The sequence below is a fragment of the Athene cunicularia genome (genome assembly GCF_003259725.1).
Source record: "Athene cunicularia isolate RWA chromosome 2 unlocalized genomic scaffold, athCun1 chr2_part1, whole genome shotgun sequence".
Classification (NCBI taxonomy): Eukaryota; Metazoa; Chordata; class Aves; order Strigiformes; family Strigidae; genus Athene; species Athene cunicularia.
In genome coordinates this window covers 99,869,951-99,892,118 of record NW_020799095.1, presented here as the reverse complement: position 1 = coordinate 99,892,118, position 22,168 = coordinate 99,869,951, and the positions used below count along the sequence as shown (strand labels likewise).

Sequence of the window (22,168 nt, the reverse complement as noted above, 5' to 3'; positions counted from 1 at the left end):
TATAAATAAGAAAATTCTTTTCATTAGACTCTGAATCCAAGATCTTCAAAATTACGTCTTTTCCCTCCTGCTCCCTCTGCTGGAGGCTATCCACTTGTACTTTTTAATTCTTAAGTCTTCTGTCTCTTCTGAAATGTATGGACAACTGAACTACATGAAATAATGCACAGTTTATTGTAGTTTTATTATGTGGTCCAAAATTATTACCTTTTTATAAAATGACCAACACAAAACAAAATGAAATACTGTCAAAAAATCAAAAGAAAACATACTGTAAACAATGATTAATACAAATTCCCAAGTGAAAAATACGCAATTAATGCCATTAACATTGTAGTAGAGGTATTTGTTGTTTAAAACCATTTAGTTAAAATGCAGACATAGAGCTTCTGACAAAAAAAAAAAAAAAAGACCTGAGTTGGAAAACAACCAGAAAATCAAAGAGATGCAGGCTCTCACCAATTCTTTTCATTACAAAAAGAGAATGAAAAATAACAGATCAACAAAAAAACCCTCTCTCAGTCCAGACAGGCTTTGCTGCAGTTCAGTGCTCAGCCCCAGGGCAGGAATGAGGAAAGACTCCACGCAGGTCAAAAGCTCTGCTGAAGTCAAACAATTCTGCCTGTTGGCCCTTTGTCAACACAAGGTTCCTCAAACAGCCATGGAATGAGATCTTGCTCGTGAGGCAGTTTTGCTTTACATCAGCTGAAAAACAAATGTGAAATAAGTAGAATCTATTTCCAGCAAACTTAACAAGACAAAGATCCAGGTTATTATTCAACTGCTTCCCCTCCCTCCTAAATGAGAAATAAAACCAACACCTGAAGAGCACCGAGTTCCATTCATGTTTGGATGCTCAGGGACAGGACATCCCACCATGGACAGTCACTGCTGCCTTCAAGCATAAGCCACACACTGGCATAACTTGTGCAAAGTTTGCAGAAATACTTTGTTCCAGGGACAATGGGAGATAAGAGAGGGGGAAAAGAGAGAAGAAAGCCACTCTACATAAGTATCTACAAAGTCAAAATTGAAACTGGCAGAATAGGAAGCAACAGCTGAGCTGCAGAGTCATGGATTCCACTCACAAACCAAAATACGAAGTTGGTAGAGAGTCCAAGTTTTTTTCATACAGCCTGTGAAAAAATTAATTTCACTACTGCAGTACTCAACTGAAGAATTTCTCTCTTCTCTATGAACCCTAATCTTTATAGATGGAGCACTGAAGGAACAATTAGTATCACATTACCCCTTTTTAAAAAAAAATAAAAAATAAAAATTTTCATAAGATGCTGATAATGCTGCTTTGGTATTCGAGGAAGACCAAATACTAATCAAGATCTGGTTAATTAGCAGTAATTCATTTTTCATAAAGCACTGAATCGTTGTTCAACAGAAGGCCCTGTAACATTTCAAGCTATTATCCCTAAACCTTTCCAAATATTTAAAAGCTGAGTTTGCCCTTCAGACCTCATCGCTGTTTTCACACAAATGAAAATATCTGAATTGATAACTGTAACAGCTGTTTCAGACACAAATGTATATGGACAATTTATGCTATGTTTAAATGCATAAAATATTCAAAACCATACAAAGCTTACTCATTCCCAGTACTGATGTGTTCATTAAAATATGCCTGCAAAAAGGCCAAACTCACGATGTTCAAAATTCGATCCTTTTAATTAACACATTGTCTTGGCTGAAACTATCAACTAATGAGTTGCACATCTTAATTGAAAAGTAATTGAATTATATATTTTTGTGTTAATATCTTTTTATATTACCATCATAGTATGACTGACAGACTTCAGAAGGGAACTTGCACAGTATGAGGGAAATACATATACATCTGCAGCAGTTTGACTTCTGCCTGCACAGTCACCGGCTCAAAACATTAGCAAAAGTAAAGCAGAGAAGAGCACTATAGAAACCTTCCTTAGATGAATGCAAAGGAAAGCCTTCATATGAATCTGACTGCATGAGAACCACACCTCAACATACACAGGCAGGGATGTTGTGAAGCCTGAGAGAGACTGTGAAAGACAAACCCCGTGGAGGAAATTGTTCTCAGAAACTAAGGAACAGGTTTGTGTAGGAAAGTGATATGAGTTCAGCTGATCTTGCCAACATAGTCAACAGCTAAATGCAGTCCTCCACAAAGACAGAATACACAAATATTAACATACTGTGATCTCAGCGACAATGTGGGAAATGGTAACTATGACATAACTTAATAATGAACTTCATGAATCAGAGAGAGAGCATGAGGGAAAGGCAGCAGGTTTGGGGGGAGAGAGTCCATGTGTTAAGAGTCATTCTTATGGGAGAGCAGGAGGGAGAGGAGGGAAGAGAAATATTATTGTACCTACCAGGATAGCCTCCAACATAAATGGGATTGTTTGTATCTGCAGATGTTGACTGGATGTAGGGATTATCAGTCTGAACCAAATTCCCATCAATTATCAGCGAAATGCGATGTTTGCTTTTGTTTGCTTGAAGCTTGTGCCATTTTCCATCACACAAACTATTTGTGCCTCTTGGTTCATACATAGCTGTCATTCTGCCAGCTCCATTGTTGACATGGAATAAAACCTGTATAAATAGCCAGATGCCAATAAAGATACATGAACTTATTTGCCTAGATAAAAGCACAGTCATGCTGGTGCAGAGATTTCCATTTCAGTAAATGTTTGGTAATCATGCAAAGCTAATATTTACTTTGATGGATAGAGTGCATCCTTATTAAGTATCTTTAAAATCTAAGTTATTTAGATCTACCCATGCAATGGTCCGCTGGGTGAGTTTTGGTATACTTCACTTGGAATTTCAATGTTTCTTACAAATACAAATCAAGTAATTTTCTTACAGAAGCTGAGACTTCAAATCTGAAAAAAAGATCCACTGTATCTAACTGAAAAGAAAGAATGGACTGAAAGCACTTCTTACTGACAATACATGTATTGATTTATTTCTTGTATTTATTTTTCAAAGCAGTAGACATTTCCTCAACTCTGTGATGAGGATTAATATGTAAATATTAACTGAGGAACTATGTTCCACAGAAACAGTGATACTTAACTCTGTCACTAGCTAGGAAGTTTTGAATAAAAAATGAGCTATTTCTGAGAAAAGGAAATACTTAAGAGCAAACAAGTATACATCTTTTATGCAGGAGATGAGTGGAGAATTATGTATTGATTGTTAAAAGGTTTATGGAGCATAATGGCCAGTACTAGTAGAGAGTGAGTTAATTGCTCATGAATACTGACGAAGAGATTACAGTGTGCTTTGTATTACACATACAGTAATATGTTTATAAAGGACAAGTGTAGCTCTGTGGCAGAAAAAGCATTAAGCTACAAGAAGGGTGTATATACAGGGCAGCCTACCTTTCCATTTACAATCTCCAGTCCAATGGCATCAACCTTAGCACTGCTGACCCCAAGGAGAACACCATGCACCGCTGTTGTACGAAACTCCAGTGTGATATTCACATCAGAACGCACTTTGTAACCTTCTCTGACTGAAAAGAAGTTATAAGCTTCTAACAGAAGACTTGTAACCAACAGTACAAAATAAATACATATATTGTCACTAAAAGGACTAACGAACTTGTTAATTACTCTGCTGTGATATGACCTTGCAGAACCACAGGAAAGTTAATTTTTCCAAAGTCCTAATTCATATTTAATACTGAAAAGATAAATTCCCAAGTAAGTTTTCTTTCATTAATTTAGATTTAATACCTTCTATCTCATTTGTAAGAAACAGTAAAGAGCACAAATGTAATCATTCATGTTACTTCACAAGTCCCCTATGTCTTTTGTCTCTGTACTTTTTAACAGACCTTAATATCACGAACATAGATATTCTTAGCTGAAGAAAGAGGTAGTTCATTTCTTTCCCAGTGCTAGAATCATTAGCTCTTTCATTTGTGGAAGATAACCCTTTGCAGAAATGACCACTTTGGGACATATGGAATAAAGGGACTCAGTTAGAAATACATATGCAGGGCATGCACTCTTTGTGTGAGGAGTCAGTTAATTACACACAGTTCCAGCAGGACCTAAAAAGAGTACATTAACATTAATTCAGTAAGGTACTGCTTTAATTTAATGACACTTACCAAGAGCAGCAAAACCACTCCCATCAAAGAAAGTACCGTCCTGCACTGTTACATAGCACTTATTCACAGCAAAGATGGAGATAGGGCTCTTGTCATCCAGTTGTTTGCTGTTAATCGTCATGTTACCAATGCAGGCAGGAATACTGTGAGTCACCTAAACATATTGAAAAATAAAAGTTAATGTGGAATACAAACTGCTGCAATGCTCTCTTAGTGATTCAGCTAATATTACTGTAAATAAAATTCTCTGTACAAAACACAGCAGGATCTAAAATACGTATGTAATTATATTCCTGTTATTACATATATAAGGTTACAAATGTACATAATGTCTTAGAGTAAAAAAAATAGATTAGAAACACAGTATACACTTTCTATAACATATAGAACTATATTTGCTTGAATGTGAGCAGGGATACGCCTAACAGTTAAAGACATTCCAAACATGCTTCGGCAAATTAACAAGTAAATCAAGATTTTGTATGACATTTTGCAAGTATAAGATCACCAGAGTCCTATCCAGCAAAAAGATTCATTAGAATTTCTCAGTATTACTATTTTCAGCAACTGTAGATCCAAAATATTAAAATATTTGTTAGCGCCATTATCCAATTAAAAAGCATGTGTGAGAAAGTATGCCCAGGAATTCATAAAGTTATCACCAGAATCCTCCCTGAGATAATGAGCTGTACAAGAAGGCAGGCAACAAAAACCTACCCTCTAAAAGCATGTGTAAAAACTATGTTTTAATCTCAGATAGCTAAACCCAGCCTTTCAGAGATATTTAAGGCATCTAATTCTTATTTGAATGCAACAGGACTTAGGTACCAAAATGTTTAAGATTCTAGGTCATTTTATCTCATACTTGAAACACAGGATTTTACATTCTTTAACCATTTTTAAGAGAAAGATTGATAGAAGAAAAAAAATCTATTAAGGGCTGTTACTAAAACACAAGGATACCAGATCTAGCTAGAGGCACTAAGTCACAGAAAGCTGGAAAGATTTATCTGGTAATGGGTCATTACTTTCTTTGTTGTTTCTTTCCTGTCAGAGACAGGATACTGCATTAGATGGGTTTGATGCAGTATGCTCATTCTAGTTTTGCAAAATGTCAAGAGACATCCCACCACCCCAAACCTTCTCACATTCCCAAGATTCTTCGGCACATAGTCTAAGGGGAGTCCTCCCACGTAGAGCTTCCCCTCCACATCTAAAGTGCTACCGTCTCCCAGAGCGCTGACTGCTACCAATTCCTGTCCATCCACAATGATTATACCTTTCCTTTTAACATATTCTGTCTTTATCTGGAAAAAATGAGAGCATGCAAACATAAATCAGTAAACTGAATCAGTTACCTAGTCATCATTTGTCACAGAAGTAAGCAAAATGATTTTTATGTGGTTAGACTGCTTGGACATACTGTACCGAGGCATCCTCTTGAAATTCACTGTGAGGCTGAGGCCATTTCAGAACACAGCTGAGCAACTAAACTACTCTCTTGACTCCTCCAGGGCTCACAATGATTGTATGTTGTCCTGCATAAGTTTTTGAGTTCTTAACAATCATTATTTAAAACCACTAGTTTATTGTTTTAGGATAGGAGTACATCACTCAGTTTGCAGACGGGAGTACTGTGCTGGTCTGCAATTATTGTGTTGCCTACTAGCTGAGCCATCTTAGCATCTGAAGTGCACGCTCCTACACTGTAATTTTATGATGGGCAGTGCTGAATTTGCTATGACCAAAAAGCTTTCCAGTTCTGTCCATCTTGTTCATTCACCTCCCTATGCTTTCTTTGCACTGTTACTCACATGCAGATGAGGGACTTTATTTGAAGTCAGCTAGCCATTTATTCTTCCTTGCTTGCTTTTAGTCCCACTCAGAATCCAAGTTCAACATGAGGTTTCACAAACCCCTAGGTTGCTAAGGGAATGAAGTAGTACAGCAGGGTGATATGAGCAGATGGCAGAGAATGGAAAGAAGTGGTGCTTCTTCTGACAGCACTGCATATTAGCTTAAATTGATTGTGGAGCTACTGCCATAATAACCCCAGCTGTGAAGTAGTGTGACTCAGCCTTAATCTCCAAAAAAAGGTTTAAGCTCATGTTTTTATGTCCTGGGTAGTAAAGGTAGATCATCTCTCATATGGAATCTGTTCATCTCTTCAAAAGCAGATAGTGTGAGTATGAGTTTTATGTGAGTATATTTAGTTTTAAAGATGGAGCTGTAAATCCTGAAGTGTTCTTCCTTTCAGGGTAGGCAGCAGAGCTTAACTGTGCTATCTCTGAAAGAAGTTCACATTTTCTTTATGTTACTTTTTGATGATTTTTCTTCTGCTAATTATCTATGAAAAGCAAAAATAACTGCTGATTCCCAAGGCACCTAGGAGACGTGGCAGCTCTGTGTCATCAATCCCTTTGTCCCACAGAAGCCACTTCCTGGAGTTAAGGCTTCACATATGGATAAAGGAACGGAAGTTTAGCAGGATGAATATTGTCATCCTCACCTGCCTTAAGTAATGTGGTCAGAGTTGCTTTTAAAATTCATGCAGATATCACAGTCATTTCTCATGAAGAAAAGGCAGGGCCTGCAGCAGGTGGGTTGCTCAGAGGAACTGGGGCAACAGAGGCTGGCACAGTCGTTTTGTACAGAAGGTCCTGAATGCTATATGACACCTGAAAACTTGTAGCCATAATTTCTTCACAAACTCTCTTTAGGCCATGTCCTCCCCCTCCAGCCTCCATTCATTCCAAATGTCTTTCTCATGATGCATCTACCAAGGAAAGGAAAGAGTGCTTCCCTGTTACCACTAGCTGCTATGACATGCTCAGTTATTAGGTAAGAAGTGGGAGAAAGGAAAAACTGTGCACCCACAAATCTTTTTCATGCTGTCATACACTCTGTTGCAAGTCTTTGGTGACAAAGAGCATGGAAATCTCTGTGTGGAAAAAGGCAAAGTTTCAAGACCTCTCTACTGGGTTGTTCTCTGGTGAAGATGACCATTATTATGCAGTTGGTGGACTATTTTATTTCTAAGTTATTTAATATTCTAAATAATCTGAGATACTTGACAGTAGTTGGATGCTGGAATTGATGCATAATTAATGAGAATTTTAAAAGGAAATAATTATATTCAAACACAAAGTTATCTGAATGGTTTCATGACCGAGTTAAAACCTGTTTGCCTTTGAAACACAGAAAGCATACAGGAAAGGCAGAGAAAAACCATCCCAGTAACTCCAGGGAAGAGAAAATGGAGTACAATATTGGTGACTACCTACCGTATGCCATTTTCCATCACTGATAAAAGCAGAGTGAAAAGCTACTGCTTTTCCTTTGCCTAGATCAAATGAGAAATAGAGCTGTCCCCCATGAAGCTGCAGGGCTGCATAATCAACTTGGTTCTGGTGAGCCATGTAGTAAATGAGGCCACTGGAGGCAAAGGTTCTGAGATTCAGCTGGACAGAAAGTCTAGACAATAAAAATCCAGTGTTACTGAAAGATATTTCTTCTGCATTGATAAAAAGCTTTTCTGGAGGTAGAGAACAGCCTCAACCAATTTATTATTATGAAAGGAAATTTATTATTACAAAGACCAGAGAAGTATAATTTGCATTGATTCTAAGAAAGCATAGCCTATAATGTATTTCATAATAGAAATCAGTGCTGTACCTGTCAGAGACAGAAAAAGTGCTTGTCACACAGAGTGAGCTGGGCTTTAAGAGGGACAGGCTCAGCTGTTTGCAACTGTAGGCTTGCCTATTGCCTCAGAAAAAGAACGAATTCCAGGATAATGTGATGGCATCTATTACTATTAGCCGGGCTTGCTGAGATTATAATGGGCAGACTGAGAACAGAGGGAGGCTTAAAAGGTAAAGGAGCTGATTGAGCCGTTTGGTATGGAGACGCTGCGTTCAGACTACATAACATCAATCCTCTGCAATGTCCTTATGTTCAGTAGTTGCAACAGAAGGGCTAGAAAAAAGGCTCTTTACTCAATGCCTGCAGAGGCTTCCTGAGCTGAAAGAAGCATATGCAAGTGGCTTGTAGGCTGTGTTTTGGGGACCTTGATGGGAGTCCCTCAAACAACTAAGAGTGACAGGGACACTACCACACATTAAGTCTCAACAGAATGATTCTTCTCAATAGTCTTGGCTCCTTCAGTGACCTGTGGAGTAAAGCAGACATGGAAGATGCAATTTCAGAAAATCCAAAGGAGAGGGTGAGATTTTATCTGCATCAGTCAAAGGAGCAGAGACCAGCTGAGCTCTGTATGTGGAAAGCAGAAATCAAAATACTTACAGAAGGTACAGTGGGACTCTTAAGTCTGAGGGGAAAAAAAATTCAAAACTCTGACCATGAGTTAAACTCACGACCACAAACCTGGGAAAGACACATTAAATTACATTGTGGTGATCATGATACCTTTTTCCATGGGAACCCACAGAAACCTGAAGCAAGAGCGATGTTCAAAGCTGGTACTGCCATGATCATTCACGAAAACCATCACTGCACTTCTTGTAGCTCAACACAAGAGAATATACAGTGTGCATGTGTGACTCAGGGTATACTCACTTCTTCCTAACCATAGACTGATTGAAGAGCAGTGTCAAGTGGCTGCCTTTGGCAAGTCCAAACTGATGGGCACCTTGAACATGATCAGGTATCTCATCCTTTGCACAAACTACCTGTAAATAAAAGAACTTTATTCAGAAGAATAGTGTCAGGTGCAGAGCAGCAAGTGCTGAGTGACAATGTGCCTATGCAGAACTTTGTAAAGAGCAAAACTGAGCCACGTGACTGCCACAAAGTATACAGCAACATCAACTAGCTAAACTCCCAATCATTCTGAGCTATCTTTAGGCTCAAAAATAATTAGTTGTAATGATTAAGCTATGTCTCATGGACAGCAGTGGTCTTTTCTACTGAGAAATGTTTGTAGTTTGAGAAGTATTCATTCACCATTTGTCTTAATTGATAGCCATTTCGATAACAAATGCAGGAATACAGAGAACAAATTCAGTGTGAAAATCTTATGGAGTTGGTAGAAATATTTTCCCATTGAGTGAGAATGCACATTTTTGTTATGATTTGTGAGATGGGGAGCTGAGTAACAAAGTATATGAGACAATGCTATACTTTAGCTCCAAGATGGGGAGCTTATTTCTTTTTATAGCCACAGTTGTATGAAATGTATAAAGTCCTGCTTTCTGTTGCCACACAAAAATGATTTCAGAATGCTTTGGAAACACTTCATTATAAGGATGTACAGCTGCACAAGGAGAGAAGTAATGCTGCCTTCTCTTTTGGGAACAGGGACTGTGTGAGAGGAAACAGGTGCCATGCAAGCTGCATTCAGACACTGTGTGCCTCTGGAATGGTTTGTGCCTTCTCTTTGACACAGAGCAGAGACTGCATGTGTGTGACCAGAAAAATGTGAATGCTGAATTGCACAGCTGATGTAAATCTCAGCACACAGCCACTTTGGCAGGAACACACTAAAGATAATATTTACTGTCAAGTCCTTCTGCTGGGGATTATCACTCCACTTTTTCTTTTCTTTTTTTAGTGTTGCTGCCTGAACAATGATAAACCTAACTACATTTCCCTTCCAAAAGGCCAACAGGCTGCTACAAAGGTTTATACCACAGTTTTTCCTGTAAGAAATAATCATTTCAAATACACAGTCATTGAACCATGCCACACCATAGAAGAGGCAAATATCCACAGTCCACACTTTGAAAATTCTCCACAAAGCTAAAATGCATCTTTCCGTTGAACACTTTCCTAGAAGAGGCAATAGAGCTTTGCTGTAATACATACTTTTTTTGTATCTGTAAGAGGCCTCAGGGGAACTGGTAAAGCCTGAAGTTGAATCTCAATGCCTTCTGGCTGTGTGGTTGGTTTAGGCTTCTCCGACAAAAAGCAGCTGTCCATATCCACATGTTCATACTTCATGGAAGTGGTGAAATACAAAAGCCTGTGTTTTTAAAAAAAAAAAATACATTTTAAGAAATGAAATCCCAAATCTCTACATTTCCCAAGCACAAGGAGAGTATTTTACAGGGTCTTTTACTAGTAACAGGAGAAAAGGAAAGAAGTGTCATGGTAGGACAAAAAGATTGAAAAACGGCAAATAATCTGTCCATAAAACAGTATGAACAGACAATATTATTGGAAAACCATTCTATCTGTGAATGCAGATGAAGCTATAGTACAGAAAGTTGCATTTTGTGCAGCATCTCTATACTTTAAAGAGATTTTTAATGTTGTTTGGAAATCTAGCTGGTAATATTCATCTTCTGCCTGTTGTAATGCCCAGATGACCAGTATCATGCCTGTGTTATGCTAAAAACCAGGCAAATGGACAATGTTATGAAAGACATCACAAACCACAACTAATAATTACTATCCACAGTTTTCCAAAACAGTGCAGTTACCCCTCTGACTTACTCCTTGTTAAAAATAAGATTGCTGATACAGCCATGAAAGGAGCCAGCCATTTTTAGCCCTAAAATGCCCTCTCCTGCTGGAATGCCACCAGCATAGAAGTTGGAAATATTCACGGGGCTCATTTCTGCTGATGAACCAAGTCTCAGTTCTGCAGGGTTACTTTCATCCACCTGTACAGTTATGATCCTGAAAAAGATAAAGAAGAGAAAACATTCAACAAGGGCCTTAGACATTCATTTTTAAATGAAAAACATTCCTTTCATACTCAGAAATGTCCTGTTCTAAGAAATAAAGGTTCCATCACTTTAATAATCCCTTTAATGTCTTAAAACTGTAAGTCCTACTTCTTTATAGATATTTGACAAAACTCTACCTGTTAAAAAATATCTTTCTACATTATTTTAATAGGTATTTTTCAAAACTATTTTGATACCTGTATCTAATACTATGTAGCGCACTTTACTCAAGAAGCCCAAGCTGTCTAGAGATTTTGAGAGCTTTTAACTACAACTGCATCAGTGGCTGTATGCTGTATGCAATTACCAAGTAAATCAGAACACCTCCATTAACAGCAAAAAACCCACAGCCCTTATTGTTCCACCTAATGAGCTAGCAAAGGCAGCTCCTCAGAGAGCGCAGTGAACTGACAACAGCATACACTAATTAAACAGGTAGCACTGTTTGCAGTCACATGTACCTCTTATTCCGGATTAGGATGACAGAGTGTTCTTGTCCATCACTGTATGTTCCATTAGCAGCCTGAAGAATTACTTTTCTAGTACTTGCTCTATCTCCAGCATTAACATACACTGCAAGATGACCATCAATCAGCATGATGGAAAAGAAGGGCTGTGGATTTAACCAGAAGATTAATTTTTAACTATAACTCAATTTCCTGTTACTCATTCAGTGTTTAATAGAACATACTTCAGAAAAATTTACCTCCAACTTTGTTGTAAATAAACGTTTTAATGAAACCCAAAGACTAGTAGGCATGCACTAGGACCTCTCAGAGTTCAAAGCCTTATAACAGAAAACATGAAAGCCGGCAATTTCTCTGGTCATGATAAAAATTCAAGTTAAAATGCAGACGTTTTTTAATACCACCACCATCCCACTCCTCCCCTTAGACGAAGGAAATAAGAAGGGGTAGGTGTTTCTACTGAGACTTTGTCCTTGGATTCCAGGAGCTACAAAGCAGTCCACTAGCTATGAGATAGCTGTTCATCTCAAATCCCTCAATAACTACGTCTGACTAAGAGAACTGGAAAGTAATACTACGTGCATTTCATGTGCAGTTTTCCTCCTTGTTGAGAAAACATTCTGAGTCCTAGTAAACATAAGTCTCTGCTAACTGATCCTTCACCTCTCCTCTGCAACAATGAATATTCGGTTCCCCACCTATCCTCTGTATTTCAGCTTTCCTAAACCAACTAACTTTTTCTTTCTCATTCTTTGCCAGTTACAGTCATAAAAACCTGACTTGGTATTATAAAATAAAAATGGCGAAGACAAAACCAAAAAAATCTTTGTTTTCAGTACTTGCCAAATGTGCTTGTCTACGCCGTCGCTTTTCCAGTCCCCTGCTGAGTCCAGCAAGGATGATGCCACTGCTGTTCTTTGTAGCAAAAGTTGCCATCAGTTCCGATTCTGGGCTTAAGGACTTGGGTACCAACTCAATATATCCGTTGTTCAAGATGTTCACACTACGAATAGGCTATTTTATGAGGAAGAGAAATAATTACTTTGTCCCTACATAGTGCCCAGTAAGAAAAAAAAAAATAAATTTCAGTATAGATTAGATCATCTCAGAATTTTTCAAGATAAGCCAATTTTAACTCACTGTATTCACCGTTCAATAGCAATAAAGATCAAGTCACAAAACCTAAGTCTCCTACCTCCAAAACACAGCCTTTTCTTACTCCGTATGAATTTCTAAGCAAGTCAAAAGTTGAACGGGATATTTCCAGATTCTTGATGCATCCCACATACATTCTACTGTTAAGACCTTTCCTGAAACACAAAGCAAGGCTTTTTTTTCCAAGAAGTACTATTTGGAATCTCTCAGAAGAAAAGATTAAGTTCTCTTCAATAAGAAAAAAAGATTGTTTTAAAGAATACAGTCAGCCCAGAGTAAGTGAAAACATGAGTAATCGGGTTTTACTCTTAGCAGATACTAATTCTGATCTTAAAAAGAGTCAGATAACATTATCGCCAAATGGAAATATACAAGTGTGTAGCTGTGTTGCCATGCTGGGTCATTTTCCAAAACTTTATGGTGAATCTTCAGATGAAATGTAATGGGTTTTGTGTGAGAGAATAACTGTAGCTCTCTACTACCTAGTAATTCTTTTTCGTTTCTTAAGTCCAGAGGATGCCTAATTTGGTTCCAGGTTTAAGTCAGAGAAATCAAAGACTGTCTTGCCATAATTCCTTACAGGCTGCTATGACAGGTAAGATTAAGAAGTCTGTACTTCGCCAATATGTGCATAGACACCAATATTGTCCTGGAATTTACCTTATTGTCAAGAGCATGCAGACAGTTTAAGTGAAGCCACTGGAAGAAATGTGACTTTACAAGTTCAGCAGGGTTGTGCAGTACAAAAAGTATGAACTAGAGACATGCTATAAAACGTATTTGTAATGGTTTTTTGTTGATCTGTTCACAACTGTTTCTCCTCTGTTCCAAGTTTCAAAACTGAATTACAAGAATTACTTTCTGAAGTAGAACTTTATCCTGAAGTGCATTTTTGCCCATAAATGCCAGCTGGCAATCACAAGCCTCACACAGGTAGAGATCAAAGGAGCATCGTTCCAGGCAGCAGTGCTGAATGCTTGCTGCAGTCTGAAACAAAGAGCAGGAGTGTACTGTGGCAGCTGCTGTTGTGGAAATCACCCATGGAGAGGAAAAACAGAAGCTTGTCTCTGATCTGAACTGCAGTGTCAGACCTACCAGTGAAAAGCACAATATTAGAGTTTGAATGCAAAGGACAGATATTCTGTGGCATACATGGCCATAAACAAGACTTCAGACTTAATTAATTTTTACTAATTTCAGTGCAAAAGACTTTGTTAAAATCTTTTTCTCTACTTAGAAGAGTCTCAGCAAAGGGGGGAAAGCAAGAGGACATTTTACCTCACAACCCTCAACCTTGGCAGCCCACCAATGAAGATTGGGTCCTTATCAGAGCGGTTCAGGTCTGAAGCAACCCCAGGAGATTCTCCTTGCTTGGTTTCTTTATAATTAAGGTTATAGGCATCCATGACTGCCAAAATTCCTGCAAATAAAAGAGAGTAAAGACCTGGAGAAGGACACAAATACATATTCTTCCATTCTGGCAATCTTTTCTCTAATAAAGGAAAATGTATTCATTGACTCAGACATGTATGGACAATCTTCTTATTTTTAGTATGAGTAACTTATCATCATTACAGTTATTCTGTTATTGTGATTCATTTTTCTCTGGCAAAACCAAATTGGAGGAAGTCTACAGGAAAATATAAATATGAGAATATGTTATGGCTACTAACACATATTATTTGTAATGCATTACTTCCTAAACATAAGCCCCAAAATACTGTTGTACTAGGTACTCTTAAAACACAGAATAGAAAACATGATCCTTGATATACAGACTTGGACAAAGATCTTTCACTCTTGAAAGACTCAAGTCGCCTTCCCCCTGAGCGGGAAGAGTGAGCTGCGAAACGAGGGCAGAGATTACTCAGAGTGGGCAGAAACTGGAGTAATGACACCCTGTGCCCCTCACGTACAAGAGCAGCCCCCAGGGAGTACGAGCGACCAGGCAGGAGCGTGGCGAACAGTGCCTGGCATGTCAGAAGGTTGGCGCAGACAGGGCGTAGTGCACCTGGGTCTAGAACTTATATGATCTGGTTTCATCTTATCGTCCTCCATGAGTGGACTGAACCATGGTCTCCAGTCACGTCAAAACCACCACCAGAAAAAACGTGGCGACCCAGACGGAGCTGCCCCACAAACATGCAGCGGTCCAGGTCCCAGGCTGCAGGTTGTGCCTGAGCCTGTCAATCCTGCAGGAGGGCAGCAGTGACAACACCTGTCTGCACTGTGATCAGCTGGATGACCTGTTCAGCCTAGTGGCAGAACTCAAAGGAGAGGTCGAAAGATTAAGAAGTATTAGGGAGTGTGAAAGGAAAATTGATTGGTGGAGTAGCACCTTGGCACCCATGAAGCAACAGGAGCAAATGGAGGCTCCAAAGGAGGCAGGCAATCCCTCATCCTCTTGCTACCAGGCAGAAGGAGGGGATCTAAGAGATGAAGGAGGTTGGAAACAGGTCCCTGCTCAGAGAGGCAGAAAAATCCTCTCCTGACCTCCCTCACCCTCCATGGTGTCCCTTCACAACAGATTTGGGGCCCTGGAACTTTTGAATGAAGAAAAGGAGTTAAAAAATGAGACAAACAAGGAAGACAACCAAGGTCCACCAAGGCCAGTTTGATCTGGACCAGGTATTAAAACCAGTTCTCAAAAGAACCCCAGAAGAGTCATTGTAGTGAGTGACTCCATTCTGAGGGGTGTTGAAGGCCCCATATGCAGACCAGACCCACTTCACAGGGAAGTCCGCTGCCTCCCTGGGGCCCGGGTCAAGGACCTCATGGCAAAATTCCCCGCTCTAGTGAGACCCAAGGGCTACTACCCTCTCTTAATTTTTCAGGTTGGTAGCAACATTACCAGGAGAGGTCCTAAAGCAATGAAGAGAGGTTTCAGGTCCTTGGGTAAACTGATTAAGGGGTCGAGGGCACAAATTTTGTTCTCCTCCATCCCTTCAGTTGTAGGAATGGATGAAGAAGAATACAGGAGAACTCAACAGATGAACTTGTGGCTCTAAGACTGGTGTTACCTTCGGGGCTTTGGATTTTTCAATCATGGGTTGGTATACAGGATGCCAGACCTTTTGGCATTAGATGGGATGCACCTGTCCCAGAGGGGGGAAAGGATCTTGGGGCAGGAGTTAGCTGGGCTCATTGAGAGAGCTTTAAACTAGATTTGAAGGGGAAAGGGGCAGAACATCAGCCCATCTGAAGTGCATGTATACCAATGCACACAGCATGGGTAACAAAGAGGAGGAGCTCGAAGCCATGATGAAACAGGAAAATTATGATGTTGTGGCTATTACAGAAACATGGTGGGATGTCTCCCATGACTGGAGTGCACCAGCTGATGGCTACAAGCTCTTTAGAAGGGATAGACAGGGAAGGAGAGGCGGTAGGGTGGCACTGTATGTCAGGGACTGTTATGATTGCTTTGAGCACAAGTATAGTGAAGACAGGGTGGAGTGACTTTGTGTTAGAATCAGGGGGAAGGCCAACAGGGCAGATGTTGTAGTAGGAGTCTACTATAGGCCACCCACCCAGGACAGAGAGGTGGATGAAATATTCTATAGGCACTTAGGAGAAATCTCACAATCACTTGCCCTTGTTCTTGTGGGAGACTTTAACTTCCCAAACATCTGCTGGAAATACAACACAGCAGAGCAGGACCAGTCCCAAAGATTCCTACAATGTGTGGCAGATAATTTCCTGACGCAGCTGGTGAGTGAACAAACCAGAGAAGGTGACCTGATGGATCTCCTCTTTGTGAACAGAGGACTGGTGGATGATGTGGAGGTTGGAGGCCGACTACGGAACAGCAAGCATGAAATTAAATAGAGTTCTCTATTCTTAGAGAGGCCAGGAGAGGGGGCAGCAGAAATGACATCCTGGACTTTCAAAGGGCTGACTTTGTCTTGTTTGAACAGCTGTTTGGCAGGATCCCTTGGGAGATAGTACTGAAGGGTACAGGGGTCCAGGAAGGCTGGGCACTCTTTAAGAAGGAAGTGTTAATGGCTCAGGAGCAGGTGGTTCCCAGGTGCTGTAAGAGAAGCCAGCACCAGAGAAGACCACCCTGGCTGAAGAGGAAGCTTTGGCTGCAATCAGGAAGGAAAGGAGAGTTTACAGCTTTTGGGTCTAGCAACTCAATAATTACAAATTAGTTTCAATAAGGCCAAATGCCAGGGGCTGCCCTTGGGCCACAACAACCCCCAGCAGCGCTACAGGCTTGGGCAGGAGTGGCTGGAGAGCTGCCAGTCAGAGAGGGACCTGGGGGGGTTGACTGACAGCCGGCTGAACAGGAGCCAACCGTGTGCCCAGGGGGCCAAGAAGGCCAATGGCATCCTGGCTTGTGTCAGCAATAGCGTGGCCAGCAGGGACAGGGAAGGGATCTGACCCCTGTACTCGGCACTGGTGAGGCCGCCCCTCGATTCCTGTGTTCAGTTTTGGGCCCCTCACTACAAAAAGGACATTGAATGACTCGAGCGTGTCCAGAGAAGGGCAACGAAGCTGGTGCAGGGTCTGGAGCACAGGTCATACGAGGAGCAGCTGAGGGAACTGCGGGTGTTTAGTCTGGAGAAGAGGAGGCTGAGGGGAGACCTCATCACCCTCTACAGCTACCTGAAAGGAAGCTGCAGAGCTGGGGATGAGTCGCTTTAACCTAGTAGTAAGGGACAGGACAAGAGGGAATGGCCTCAAGTTGTGCCAGGGAAGGTTTAGACTGGATATTAGGAAGCATTTCTTTACAGAACGGGTTGTTAGGCATTGGAATGTGCTGCCCGGGGAGGTGGTGGAGTCCCCATCCCTGGAGGTATTTAAGAGTGGGGTTGACATAGCGCTGAGGGATCTGGTGTAGTTGGGAACTGTCAATATTAGGTTAATGGTTGGACTGGATGATCTTCAAGGTCTTTTCCAACCTAGATGATTCTGTGACTATCGATATTTTCATCAGGCAGCTTTTGCACTATCTGCTTTTTAGAAGATGTGCCAAACCAAGCACAAGATTTACACTGCTGTCCTTCTAAAGCAAAGTAACAGGTATGGCTGCTAAAGAAACTTCACTGGAAGTGACCAGATTTGGTTGCAGTGATGTTCCCTGTGGCTATGTTAGATATTCATATTTGTAAATGTGCATACACCTCTTTTTTTCAGTCTGTAGCCTACCTTGTTTCTTGTTCCGACTGAATGAGATTTTATACCAGGTTCCATTGTTGTAACGATTTTCTGTGGTAAGAGCAAGAGGTCCTGAACCTAGATCAACAGTCAGTCTCACTTTGCCATCAACAAGCTCAAGGGACAAGAAATCTCTCTGGAAGGAAAAACAAAAAGAAAAAAAAATGCAAACAAAAGATTAAATTCCTGGAAGCAAAAACTTTCAACAGGATGAATCATTGGCAGGTTTGGTCTACTGTGTGAAAAAGGTTTGGTAACACCCGTACCTGAACTATTTGTTAGGCCCAAGACAGTCATTTTTGTTATGTTAAGGAAAATTAAGTTACATGTACCTTACAGGTATGTCTTTTCATTTTGTTTTGTTGTTAGTTTTACTTAGATGCATCATCAGTCTTGATTACTCAGCAGAGCAAGGTTTAAATAACAAATGTCACATTTGCTTTTTTTTTTTTAGATGAAGTTGAGAGTAATTTGATTTGACTGTAAGCAGCAAAGAGCTTCTTCACATAGGAAAAAAAATTCTGAATTGTATTAAAAGTGCCCCCTCTGCACTGTAAAAATTAAGTCAGATATCACTGTGCAGTGAATTCAGGCAAAGAGTACATAACAACGTCAATGAATACTGCAGCAACTCTTGAAACCATCTGTATCTAAACAAAGCTTTGTCCTCCTTCAGGAAAACAAAACCACCAGCTAAGTATGCGGTAAACTGCATGACATGACAATGAAGGTCTGGATGGGTCTAGGTTATATTGCTGTTACAGGGAGTTTTATTTAATTTATTTCAGTTTACTGAATTCCCCTATCTTATGGATTTAATTCAATATGCCTATTCAATATTTTATTATCCTTCTGCAAGCTCAATTCCAGAAGATTTTACATTCTGCAAAGGTTCCTCTAATTGAACAAAAATAGTTTGTTGCCCCTACTGTTTCTTTTTCTTGTCTTTAGTTAAATAACCATTAATTTTAATCTAGAATTAAAAGAAATTATGGAGAATTATTTTCATTGCTTAATTTTGCCTTTACTATATGTGAATATTTGCTCTAAAGAATTATTTTGTCTTTACTGTTTTGGCTCATGCTGTCAATCACTGGTGATAATCTATACAAAGATAATAATTTGTTTTAATAGATGTAAGCTAAAAAATAACGAAGAAGAAAGAAAGAAACCATCAAGTGATTTAAACATAGTTTTTGATAGCTTAAGAATCTGATCCATTTTCTTACAGTGCCATTTGAAGCAAGATACAGAAGCAGCCCATTAGGTGAATAGGTACTGAAAAATATTATTATCTGAGTCACTGTTGAGCGGAGTGCCTTCTCCACAACCGAGTATCCACTGCCATCAAAATGGAATGAAGTGTCCTCATCCTGTGGGCTATGGAAGCACAAAACAGAGTTAAAAATGTTAATTGAAAATTTGTGGTTTTCAAGTAATTTTTATATGAAATATAAGAGAAATTAAATCAGTTGGTGCAGTCCCCAGGCAGTATGATTAGTAAGTGTGGAAAGAGAATTGAATGTTGATGTTATGCATAACTGAAGGATTCCAGCCAAAGGCCACTTTCATTATTGAGTCTCACAATACATGATTTAGCCATGGGGAAGGATGTATACAAGATAAAATATGTTCTCCCCTGATGTATGAAAAAACCCCAATCATTTCTTAAGGGAAAAAAAAAATTGTTACAACGTACACCCTCTTACTTAAAACATGTCATCTATTTATCAAAATGCTTCGCATAATTGCACTTACAATAACTGTTCTATTAGCCCCTTTCCCTGCAATATAATACTTGTAAAAAATATCTCACAATCAAGCAGCACCCTCTGCTGTTTTTGTGTGAAACATTCTGCAAAAAGGAATATGGTTAAGCATATTTCTTTTCTATTCAATAAATATAAAAATAGTACAGTCTGCAATCCCCTTTCACAATAATTACAAGAATGGTAGGAAGCTCAGTGGTTACAGTTTTGCTATGGGTTTTTTTTTATAAGAGTGCTTTACACTGTTTCTTATTCTAGAAAAGAACAGATTTGTCTTGCTGAAAATTACTGGAAAGCTAACATTCCAAAATAGTCGGGTTCACTGGCAGTCCCTACTTTCAACACACAAAACAGACCACAGCAATAAGAACTCCCCTGAGAAAGTTAGATAAAATTCCATACAATGAAATTATTTGACATTACTGGCACATTCAGATTATTGTGTTCAGAACTGTAAGTTAATGATCTATGAAATGCTGCAATTTATCCGAGTTCATTAGTTTTAGCTAGCACAGAAATATATGACAGATGTAAATTACTCTAAATCTGTTAGGGAAAAAAAAAAAAAAAAAAAAAAAAAAAAGTGAGACAAAATACCTTCCAAAACAGCCATTGCACTTGCCCTCTCTTTCCATGTAGTTCCAAAGACCGATAGATTTGCCATTCAGGGATGCTTCTCCCATACACCCTTTAAAATGGGTCACCTTAACAGCAGGTGATTTCTGCAAGACAAGAAATACTTCATGAAGACAATTAATGTTAAGTACATGGAAAATTATGCAGCCAAATTTTTGCTTGGTTGTTTTCCTTGAACTCTAACATTGTTAGATACAAATCATAATGAAAGAACAACACGTTTAAGCAAAACTATTTACAATTATAATTTAAATGATAATAGGTTAGTTTTGCAGCAAGTAAAAAAGTAAAGTAACTATGTCCTTGACCTACTTACTCATGGCATGAATAACAATGACAAACTAAAAGAAGCAGTGGAAGAATGGAAATGAAAAAGCAAATTAATTGTGTACTGTCTGCGTATCATGTATGCACACACAGCCTGTCCTGGTTAACATTTTACGCAAAAATTTCCAGGGAAAATTAACTTCAGGATACTAAAACATCCTTATAGCATCTTTTCTTTATGTTCAGAGTACCTGGCATTTCATGATGAAGTAACCAATGCATGCAATTATTTCTAAGTCAAAAATATATCTTAAACATGATAAAAATATTTTACAGAATGATGATCTCAGAATTCAACCTTGATTTGCCCTCCAAGTCCTCCAATAAACATTAGGGTTGATTTGTTAACATCCAGTATGCTGGCTGTCCCCGGAGAGGTTGCAGATTTAGATGAAGGCTTCTGATTGGAGTTCATTTCCTCTATGCTGAGTGTACCTGTTTTTCCAAACCTGCCAAGTACAAATACTAATAAATAGTTTTAGTAATCACCAGGCTTAATCAACACATGTTATTGGCTTCTCTTTTTAAGGACAATAAAAATCTTTTCACTGGAAAACTAAGACATTTGTGTTGTTTATGTCAAGTTCACTCAGACATTTCTAAATACAGCCATCTCATTAAAAAAAGAAAATCAATTTTGCTATCAAACATTTATGCCATCCTCATTTTAATTACCTGGTTGCATGTATTCTGTGCCATTTGTTGTTGTCAATTTGAAAATCAGGGTATTCCACTCTTGTTGATCCAGAGCCCAAATCCCAAAGAAGAGCTACCTTACCACGTCGCATCTCCACTGCAAGGAAGTCTGTCTGAAAAACAGCAGGGCTTATTCTAATACATGGCAACAGACGTGCAGTTAATACATTACATTGAGAAAGACTTTCCAGAGCCACATCCCTACATCCCGTATTACTGGACTCACAGCAAAATGAGGCCCAGTAAGTCTTCACTCATTTTTACTTTTCATGAAACCCAAAAAACTCAGCTTATATACAAGTAGCTGAATGTTTTCTTTATACGTATGTAAAAACATGTGATGTAGACACATATGTAGACATATAGAAATATGCACTTCTGAGTGTGTGTGAAGTGATCTACCAGTCTGTGAAAAAGTACTATCACATGATAGCATGCCACAGGGAGCTAATAGGTGTGCATTTATTAAGATTACAGAGAGAAGGAAGAGGAAAGTGAAGTGACAGCGAGCCATCATGCTCCTTTTCAAGCGGTTAGATGCACCATGCTCATGAGGGCCAAATTATCTGCTCTGTGATAACAGGCAAATTGTTTGAAATACTCCAGCATGTTATATGGAAGCATCACAGAGTGTTACACTCCATGAGGTTAATGCACAGCATGGGAAAAGGAAAGGGGAGTTTCATGACATGGCCAAGCGGCAAGGCTAAGGAATCAGGTGCTACCTTTGAGGATCTCTGGAATCATCTAAGGCACAAAGATATTTCCACCTCAAGTGAACACCTCTGACTGTGAGGGGCCTCACTTGGATATTTAGTTTGAGGTCAGGTAGGAAAAAACATATATATATATATATATGGTCATTTAAAACATTTGACTACCATCACCTTCAGAAAATGTATGCCAGAAACTTACCTTTCCATTGCTACCCAGGTAGAAAAGGAGGTTATCTGGTTCAGCAGTTTTCACATTGAGTGTTAAGGTGTTGTAATTTGTAGATGAAATTTGGGGTTGGTAGGCACGAATGCAATCTCTGTCTGCTGATACTGCAACTTTAATCTGGGAAGAAAGGAGGAAAGGGAATTTAAACAAGTCTCAGTGTACACAGCACATATTTCTAGAATATGGGCTTAGTTTCTG

General features: G+C 39.3%; 1 protein-coding gene across 1 annotated transcript in view; it reads right to left on the bottom strand.

Moving 5' to 3' along the window:
• Positions 1–142: 142 nt before the first annotated feature.
• Positions 143–22,168, bottom strand: part of LAMA1 (laminin subunit alpha 1) — a 124,353-nt gene continuing 102,327 nt past the window's right edge. The window contains exons 45-63 of the mRNA XM_026841437.1: positions 21,944–22,087; positions 21,008–21,141; positions 20,631–20,781; positions 19,967–20,091; positions 18,830–18,980; positions 17,592–17,736; positions 13,719–13,860; positions 12,481–12,595; positions 12,129–12,299; positions 11,280–11,431; positions 10,583–10,768; positions 9,953–10,109; positions 8,705–8,817; positions 7,411–7,600; positions 5,275–5,433; positions 4,127–4,280; positions 3,390–3,523; positions 2,370–2,592; positions 143–705 (exon numbers count right to left, since the gene is read on the bottom strand). Coding sequence (XP_026697238.1) covers positions 545–705; positions 2,370–2,592; positions 3,390–3,523; positions 4,127–4,280; positions 5,275–5,433; positions 7,411–7,600; positions 8,705–8,817; positions 9,953–10,109; positions 10,583–10,768; positions 11,280–11,431; positions 12,129–12,299; positions 12,481–12,595; positions 13,719–13,860; positions 17,592–17,736; positions 18,830–18,980; positions 19,967–20,091; positions 20,631–20,781; positions 21,008–21,141; positions 21,944–22,087 — 2,907 coding nt within the window. The 3' untranslated portion in view covers positions 143–544. The remainder of the gene's footprint in view (positions 706–2,369; positions 2,593–3,389; positions 3,524–4,126; positions 4,281–5,274; positions 5,434–7,410; positions 7,601–8,704; positions 8,818–9,952; positions 10,110–10,582; positions 10,769–11,279; positions 11,432–12,128; positions 12,300–12,480; positions 12,596–13,718; positions 13,861–17,591; positions 17,737–18,829; positions 18,981–19,966; positions 20,092–20,630; positions 20,782–21,007; positions 21,142–21,943; positions 22,088–22,168) is intronic.